This window comes from Limulus polyphemus, unplaced genomic scaffold, assembly GCF_000517525.1.
Source record: "Limulus polyphemus unplaced genomic scaffold, Limulus_polyphemus-2.1.2 Scaffold112, whole genome shotgun sequence".
In the NCBI taxonomy this organism is placed as follows: Eukaryota; Metazoa; Arthropoda; class Merostomata; order Xiphosura; family Limulidae; genus Limulus; species Limulus polyphemus.
Genome location: NW_013665722.1, coordinates 864,461 through 874,538, shown reverse-complemented (window position 1 = coordinate 874,538; position 10,078 = coordinate 864,461). Strand labels below are relative to the sequence as shown.

The 10,078-nt window shown below is 30.4% G+C and overlaps 1 protein-coding gene across 1 annotated transcript in view; it reads left to right on the top strand.

The window, feature by feature from the left end:
• The window catches only part of LOC106471478 (propionyl-CoA carboxylase beta chain, mitochondrial-like), a 35,619-nt gene that overhangs the window by 10,835 nt on the left and 14,706 nt on the right, over positions 1-10,078 (top strand). The window contains exons 4-5 of the mRNA XM_013932082.2: positions 2,799-2,880; positions 6,889-7,012. Coding sequence (XP_013787536.2) covers positions 2,799-2,880; positions 6,889-7,012 — 206 coding nt within the window. The remainder of the gene's footprint in view (positions 1-2,798; positions 2,881-6,888; positions 7,013-10,078) is intronic.

Genomic DNA, 10,078 nt, shown 5'->3' with positions numbered 1-10,078 from the left:
CTACAGAAGTATTGAATCCAAGTCTAAAGAGGTTATAATTTCATTGTATAGGTCACTGGTTTGGCCACATTTGGAATTTTGTGTTCAGTCTTGGGCTCCTTACCTATGGAACGACATTGAATTGTTGGAAAGGGTTACTAGAATGGTGCCTGGGATGAAGGGGTTGTCATGTGAGGAGAAGTTTAAATCTCTCAAATTGTTTTCTCTTGAAAAAAAGAAGAGCTAGGGGAGAGCTGATTGAGGTGTTTAAGATTGTAAAGGGAATTCATACTGTTGGTGTATCATCTTTTTTCATATTTCACAGTGAGAATAGTAGGACTAGGCGACACAAATATAAATCTTGGTAAGGTAGGAGTCATCAAGACAGTTTTATTTCTCTAACAGGGAGGTTGGTCTTTGGAATGGGTTGCCTTCAGATGTTGTAGAGGCAGTAAATTTAAGTGAGTTTAAGAAAAAGCTTGGTAAGTATATGAATGATAAGGGCTAGCTTTAAGATTTATTTTTAAATTATTTTAATTTATTTTAGAGAATGAAACAGCTGAGATGGACGAATAGGTCCCATGTTGTCCCAGAACATTATATTATGTTATCTCATTCTGGCTCTGGAAATATTCTCTCATTTACTATGATTTATTTTCCTAAATATTGTAATTTTATTTTTATTGACGACTGCCATAAAATAAAATTTTTTACTTGAAAAATTTCTCACCCAAAAAATTTTGAAATTTTTCAGATTGAGCATTTAAATGTTCCTTGTCGTCATGACAGTGACATGGTTTGTCTGTTGTTATTCATCATCAGTTTACAATGGTGTGAATATTAGAATAATTTAGATTTTAGTGAAAATTGTCATGTAGTACATAAACTTAAGATTCTTGGGTCTCTATAAGAGCAAGTGAAATTGTCTAATGATGCAGTAATGGAATAGTCTGTCTCTTTATTTTTGTCAGAAAGTCAGTGTGGACTTCAAACAATTTTCTTTCATTTTTGCTACCAATAGCAAAATATAGAATTGACTTGAAAGTGATTATTAAAACCTATAAGAATACAGGGTATGTATAGGTCTTAGAAATCTTAAATTCTTGGATTTTAACTGATAATTTTGAACTGTAAAAATTCATTAAAAATCCCAATTTTTGATGGAAAGTGATTGCATATATCTTTAAAAAAAAGTTCATAAAAGTTTACTAAATTTCTAATTACCTATTTTGCAACGGGAGCCCCTTGAATTGCTTTTCTGCACAAGTCACTGTGTTAAATTCAAAAGTTTTTTCATTTTCTGTCTAAGATTGTACAAACCCTGCAAATAAAAGTGTTAGTAAGAGGGATAAAATATAGCATTGATGTTTGTAAAGACCAACATTCACTGGCTGCTTTCTTACCCACCACCCCACTCATCAAAATAATATTGGGTGGGACCACATTTTGCTGAGAAAATACTGTGTGTATTCTGCATAGTATAGTTCTCATTATATGCTTAAAGGTGAGTTTTTTTCATAGCTCATTCATTAAAAAATGTGGTCTACAACTGGTTTGCAAATGTAGGCTGATTATTATGGTAACATATGTAACACTCAAGTTCATTATTTTCTGTTGTATCTGTTAGCAAAGCATTATAGCTAGCCATCTTGTTTTAAACTAAACTCAGTTTTACAATAAGTATTTCAATTTAATTTAATACTGACAATGCTATGAGCAAAATATGTTTTAATCGGTAAGCAGCCTACATGTTTGCATGAATATTGCTTAGCATTTACCTCATCCTTTAAAGTTGCTGTAAGAAATAAATCTGAGTTTCAGTTACAGAAATATGCCAAAAATAATAAATTATCCCTTTTATATGTTTGTCTCACCCTTTTTTTTAATCATACTTATAAATTTATCATGATTTGTCAGGAAGTAATTTTGTTTAAAAATAATAATTACAACCGAAAACATTGAGTCTTTGTTTCGAAGTTATGTTTTAGATGCTGAAAGCTGAGAAGTATTAGAAACTAATGGGCTTAAAATTTGTAATTGAAAATTATTTGAACTTAAGAGGTTCTTTCTCACATTCCTGTTAATTTGTACATTGTGTATTCAAATTCAGACATTTAAAAATATCATTTTACAGATATATCTTTCATCTCTTTTAAGTCACTGCCCAAGAGACTTTTCATTCGGTAACAGAACTCGTCATTTGGGTTGGATGATGAGAGACAAAAAATTCAATATATCAATATATCAACTCATCACTAGCTACAACTTTACCCATTGAATCTGTCACCAAAGTACACCAATATATATGCAGTATAGTATTTTAAAAGTTATGGCTTAAATGCTGAAATTTTGTGAAACATTAGAATCCAGTTAGCCTAAAATATGTGATGAAAGATAGATCTTAAACACAATTTTTACACATTTCTGATTTTCGATCTGTTATGGACAAATTATGAAAAATGTGGGAAAAAAAATATGTTTTGAAATTTGTTTTTTTGTCATAATGTGTAATTAAGATGACTAAATTCACATCTGAAGACCAAGTAAGTTGGATATAAATCCAATTTTTTCATTTAATGAAATGTTAAAACAACAATATTCTCAAGGTATTACAAATATTATACAAATTAAAACACTTTCATGAAACTTTGTCAAAAATTCTTTTAATGCAAACTGATAGAACTTGTCATAAGCTGCTCAAAAGGTGTGATTTTGGTTAACTCTGCTCCTATATTAAAGTTGAAATGTAAAGAAATATGGAATTTAGTTCTTTGACTATTTCTGAAACTTCTATTTTTCTATTATTATTATTATTACAGGGACCGTATGGTTGATGGCCTGGAGACTGTAGTGCCACTGGAAAGTACTCAGGCTTACAACATGCTTGATGTTGTTTTGGGAGTGAGTATTTTGTGATAATGTATCATGTGCTATTCTCAGGCCATTCCAGACCCATATAGTGCCTTTTACTAGATCAGTTCACCTTATCTGTGCAGCTCTTCAGGATCAAAATGGCACTGAGGGCTTGCTTGTACAACAAATTTCACAATTTAAGTAAAAATAATAATTCTAAATCCATTTCCATAATTTTTTTACTCAAAAGTATCTGAGAATTGATATTTTGTGACTTTGCAAAACTTGTTTTGTGTAATTTGCAAAGAAGACTGTAAAAATATGTTTGAGCTTTGATCTTTTGCATAGGTCCAATGGGATATCCCTTGTTAACAAAGCTCTTTCACATTTTTTATGATCTTTCTACCCATTCCAGAGTATAAATTCACACCTATCCAAACACCAGTATCCGTTATAAACAGACTTTCCTAAAGTTTAGTTTCTATTGTCTTTTCTTACAATAACTATTTCAAGAATCCTACATTGAGAGGCTTTTATTATTCCACAACAAGTGGGTTGGACAGTAACTAACAAAATAGAACCAATGCCTAAACACGATTGGATAGAAAAGATTCTTGTATGTATACGTCAATGTAATGTAAATTACACTTCATTAAGACAACATATGATTTCTGAGAAGCAACTAGCAGAAGTTCTCGTAGTGGAGAACAAATGATTCTAATGTGACATTTATAAGACTTGAGAACAAGACAAAAGCCTAGAATTTCTCTCTTTTTTTTTGACAATGTTTTCATTTGTGATAATCTTTTTCTGTTATGTCTGTTTTAAAATTACAGAAGTATTCTTGTATGAGAAAAAATAAGATAAGGATATTTAGGGTTAGTGAGTGTGATAAGCTAGGAATGAGAGTTCTGTGACAGCAAACTGTTCAGATGACCAAAACGCTTTTTTATTCGTGTGTATTAGTGAATTTATTATTACTAAACATACACACAAGTACAATAAGTCCTTAGTTATATCAAAGAAACCATAATTGTTACAGAGAGAAATTGAGATTGAGTAAATATATAGTTAGAAAAATATTGCCTGTATCCTTTTAGGCCTAGGATACAAGTGCAGATTGTGTTTCTACTGATCAATACTTTTAATTTTATCAGTGTTTTGTGCTATCTTCACAGCTGTGTAACTGCTTTAATAGATAAAAATAAATAACTATAAATATTTGATGAAAATTAAATAAATTAAACATAATTGTATATATGAAGTGGAACTTTCTGATCAATGATATTTTTTTAAAATCCAGTTTTATTTATTTTATCTTTTTTAATAGTTATTTTCTTTTTATGTAAGAGCTTTTGTGAACAGATGTGGAAGTGACTATGCTGTTACTGGAATAACACAGACACAACAATTATAACTTTATTGAAAAGATAACTGTTGAATACATTTACAGGACTTTTGGCACACAAGTAAAAAACACAAACTCAAAACAAAATTTCTAAAAATTCATTACCAAAAATATTATAAAAGTATAAACCAAGTTGTTAGTTCCAAGCACAAACTATATCTTGTGCAGAAAGAGTGTACTGAATTTTATACAGTTAGGTTAAGCATTCTAAGTGTGACAACAAAATAAGCAAGGGTGACACAATGTCACCCTGCTGGCAAGAAGAAAGTTAAATGACATCAAGAAGTTTTAAAAAACTAGCTGTTTGCTCCAAATCACCTTAAAAATAAATTTGATCATTTCAGTTATAGTTTTAGAATTATGTTTTGATGTATGTATTTATTAACATTTGTTTTAATAAAGTGATGCAAAAATTAATCCAAATTTAGATTGTTTTCCCTCCTCCAACTGAAATTGTTATTTAGAAACAGAAATACTTAACTTTCCCACCTGTGTAGGTAAAACTTAACCATATGAAACAAAGCTGCAAACCTGTGATCTTTTTACTTACTTCTAGGTTAAGTAATTTGAAACAGTGAATTTTTCAAGATGATGGTATAAAAAAAATCAATTCATGACATTTTCAACAACTTCCACTGGGATTGTTTTCTTCTTGTGATCTAATTGTTGTAAAACTCTTCTTTCCTTGTTTCAGTTATGTTAAAAGCCTTTCTTAATCACATGCCTTCAAACTATCTATCTTGTATGACATGCAAGGGTTATAATTTCATTGATTCTCGTACTTCTTTTATTATTTTGTTCAATTAATTGCTTTATCAGGTTCTGTTGCTTTACCAAAACTACTTATAATTTAAAACTAATAGTCTTACAGTTGACTTTGTCCTGATATGAGCTCAGAGATAAATCTTTTTGAAACAAGTGTTCATAATTTTCTAAAATGATTACATTGGTAACTTTTAGTGGGGTAGTGTTTATTTATTGATATTATTTTGTAAAAAATATAAAAAACATTGAAAAATTTCTCTAATGAAATGGGATAGTGCGTGACATCATTAGACCTGTGATTGTACTTTTCTAATAAGTGTGTGTAAAACCTGGCTTTCAGGTCAACAGTTATGGACATGTTGGCAAACAATACAGTTATGTCGCCCCAATATGGGAAAGGATGTTATCATTCGTTATAAGCTCAGTACATATGGCTAAACTATATTCATCCCAATATGGGAAAGGATGTTATCATTCACTATGAGCTCAATGCATATGGATATAATCAAAAGAAAAAAAGGATTTTTTTTTCTGATATTAATCACAGTATCACAGTGAAGACTGATCATATAAATTGTTAGGAAGTTATCTGTAAACAGTAAAAAGGTGATGAATTTACTAGCCATTTACAATTACTGGCAATACATTGTTATGGTAAAATCAAAACTTCATGACGAAATAAAAATCCACTATATGAATATAGTTTGGGCATATGTACTGAGCTTATAACGAATGATAACATCCTTTCCCATATTGGAATGAATATAGTTTAGCCATATGTATTGAGCTTATAACGAATGATAACATCCTTTCCCATATTGGGATAAATATAGTTTAGCCATATGTATTGAGCTTATAACGAATGATAACACCCTTTCTCATATTGAAATGAATATAGTTTAGCCATATGTATTGAGCTTATAACGAATGATAACATCCTTTCCCATATTAGGATGAATATAGTTTAGCCATATGTATTGAGCTTATAACGAATGATAACACCCTTTCTCATATTGAAATGAAGTAATCTTTTTTTCCTAAATGTAAATAATAATAACAATCTTTAAAATCCTCAGAAATATTATGGTTTCATATACAGAGTCAGAGTTCATTACTGAATGGTAAATAAATGTTTCTTACATCAGTTGATATTCATTTGATTCAGATTTACATTTTGTTTAATGTACGATGTTTTTCTAAAAGGTTCTTGATAATATAAAAAGTGAACTGCCTGTATTACTGTTTAGTATGAACATCAATTTTGTATAAAATAATTATCTAAAGTAGAGGAGTTATTTATTCTTGTGAGACACATTGGGATCAGTAATGTGTTTGTTGTGATCTTTATTTCTGCAGGAACTCAACTTCAACCACAATAAACAAACTCAGATGTGAAACACCAAATTTGAAAACAAAGTAAATGAGAAAGTTATGTAAACAGTATAAAAACAAAATAGCTAACAAAAGAATATAATGGCTAAGTATCTTAAAAACTATTTTAAAAGATTTGGAAATAAGTTAGTAGTTGAGTAAAAAAATAAACATATTGAACAATTGAAATTAATATCCTTTGTAGAAAATCCATAAACATCAAAATATAATCCAAAGAAAGATATAATACTACTTGAACCAGCCATTGTTTTGGTACTGTTGTGGACAACTACTTTAAAAGTCATAACAAATGGTTAATATACTTCACATTGTTTGTGTATTGCTAATATTCTACAGAGATAGACTTGTATCTTGCAAGGCATTCTGGTCACAAACAATAAGATTTGTCATAAGTCATGTATGATTTTGTGAAGTTTGCCTTGCTTATACAATGCAATATTAAAAACTTCAAGAAAGAATATAAAAACCACGTTTATTGTTGTTTTTTTCAGGTAGTAGATGAGCGTGACTTCTTTGAGATCATGCCCAATTATGCCAAAAACATTATTGTTGGTTTTGGTCGAATGAATGGGCGAACAGTTGGAATTGTTGGAAATAATCCAAAATCTGCTGCTGGTATGTGATTTATATTCAGATTTACTTCTTTCTTCCTTAACCACATACTTTAAAACTTAAATGCTGATAAGGCTAGGTAATACTTGTTTATTTATATGTACGTATATGTGTGTGTGTAGTGCTTATGTAGATAGTTATCTTTATAGTTCAAAAGTTCTGATCTATTAGAGAATATAGATCATCCAATAGTCTAGTTTTTCTTTGTGAAAAATGGTTTTCTTTTTCATGATACAACATATAAATCATTAGTTAGTTACTTTAACTCTTTTTGGGACTGTAGATTTTCAGGTCACACCAAATGCACACATGCAACTGAACTTTTAAATGTAATTTAAAAATATATTTCTGTTTCTAGATGTCTGAATTGTAAATACTGTACTTCTAAATTTTTAAGAAATCCTTTAAAGCTCATAAGCTTATATTTATTTCTTCCAATCCAATTTCAACATTTTAGTTAGCGTTACATTTATCTTATATCTTTTTATGATTTCTGTTTAGCTATCTGTGAATTTATTGATTGAAGTTGCATTCATAATACTGCCTGTTTGAAGTCTTGAGGAAAATGAATGTTGTTTTCTTTAAAAATCGACTTAGTCTGAACATAAACAATAAAAAGAAGAGGTTGTAATCTTAAATGTTTTGTAATTGAGTATCTAGTAGTGTCATGTCAAAATTAGTTACATTTTAAAAATTTTTTAATTAGTTGCAGTCAAGATTTGAAATAAAAATTAGAGGACATATTATTCTTGTTGAAATTTCTGATGCTTTTTTTGTCCTTGAAAATGTTTCACATTATGCAGAGACTGAATATGTTACATTTATATTGACGGTAGCCCTACACATTGGTTCTGATACAAAAGGCTATTATGGCAAAAGCACACTACTCTTGTGTAATGATGATGCTTTCCCTGCACCTGTTTAACAGTCTATTGACACAGAAATCCATAGGTCCTGCATCCAGTGACTTTAGTATTTCTTAATATGGAAAAGCATGAATATTTGTTTTAACCTCCAGACTGCTAGAGGTGTGTGATGGGTGAATGGGAATATATGACTGGAAGCCTCATCATGGTGAACCAATTCCCATTCATTATTGGTATTATTTATGAATGGATATCCTTGATTATGTTGTGTATTCTCCTTTGTTACAAGACACTATACTTTGCTTACCATGACTGGGATATAACTTGTTATGGGTTTCTTTGTAGACAGTCCAGGTTCCCCAAGTTGAGCCATATTCTTTTGTTTTCCAATGGCATTAGGTACAAGGAATATCACCATTTTGAAAATTCTAAATCTCTGACCTTAAAATATCTTTCTGATCTGAGTATTTTGTGTTGAATAGGGCAGTTACATACCATTCACAAAAGTGATAAATGTTTGGTGGCATCATGATGTCTGTGAAACATCACACAATGTAAAAATGTGTTTCTGATACATTTTGTATCACCACAATTTTTTACAAGTGTTGGTCATCACATAACTTACTGATTTGTAAAATCATTTTAATATAATGTACTTCATTATGTATAATGTATTTTGTCCATTTGGAACCTACTGGAATATTTTACTATCAAAAGACTACAGTAATTTGGTCTGCAATGGATGGCACAAATCCTTTCTTTATTGACTACATGTAAAGTGTATTGTATTCAAATACCACACAAAAGTACAAGAACTTGTGGGTTCAAAATAAATTATAACTACTACTATATAAATGGATTTTGGTCAGGAATATTGTTGGCAAAATATGACTCCATGAGGCTTGACAAAGGTAAAGGTGATGCCATTTTGAAAGATGAGGATAGTGTTCATCATTAAACCTGTCATTCTTACCATATTTTTTTATGATTTATGTTGGTAAGTTGACTTTTCAGTTAGCAAATAAAGTATGATACATGTACACCACCAATTTTCCAGCACTCTTGGTTCTAGAGCCTTGCCAGATTATCCATTTTGCTGGACCAACAGAAGTCACGTAATAATAATTCAACAATACACCTCTGACCCACTAATTATACTTTGCTTCTTTATATCGTAAACAGTTGACGAATCAATAACTTATGTATCGCACAGTTTCTGCATGGAAACACCACGGCCGAGCTGTTTCAACAGTTCTACCTTGTCTTGTATTGATATGGACTTGTGCTTACGCTTGACACCATAATTGTCACTTGGACCTTGCTTAGAAGCCATAGCTAAGGTTAAATGTAAGCAAAAGAAGCTAAGAATCACACAAAACTGAAGGATCACCATATGGCAGCTGTCAGGGTTGTAGTAATTTATTACTTGTTTTAACTGTGTACACTCAGAGAACTTTGAAATGTATGATGCAGAAGGTTATGTAAGCATCTTCTTGTCTAAATGTTCCTTTACTCAACCACCATTGTATTATTGAAAATACAGAGCCAAAGTCGAGGATTTTCATAGCTCATTGGTCATATGGTTTTAAGTAGTTTTTAAAGGGTTATTTTGAAATAAAGAACTTAAAACTTAGATAAAGTAAAACTTTGAATCAAAACACACATTATAATATTAATTTAATTCACATATATTAATTGTAAAGGTAATTAATTAAATTTTTAAAGAAAAGCATTTAAAGGGGCACCTGTTGTGAACGGGTTAACCCTTTCGAGACGGGTCACGTGTGAAAGGCCATGTCATCTCGTTTGTTGACTCGCATTCAAAATTTTATTGAACTATAAATTTTAGTACTATAACATTACTCAATTTCTTTATTTAAAAGTAAATATTAAAAACAGATAAACATCGATTTTTGTGTGTAACGTGGTATGTTGAATGCAACACTGGTTCAAATTAGATGTTTGTGAAGTCAAAATACTAAGTCTATAGTTTCATATGAATTAGAAACTCAAAAATATGGATATTAACAAGCTAGAATTGAAAATGTGACTGTATTTTACAAAATAATAGTCTGCTAAAACACAGCCAAGATAACTTACTTTGTACAGATCAAAGGTCAGTTTTATGTTATTTGATATGGTAACATGATTGCACGTGAGCCGGGTCATTGTAACTACTGTATTGCTAGCCAGGCACAACTGG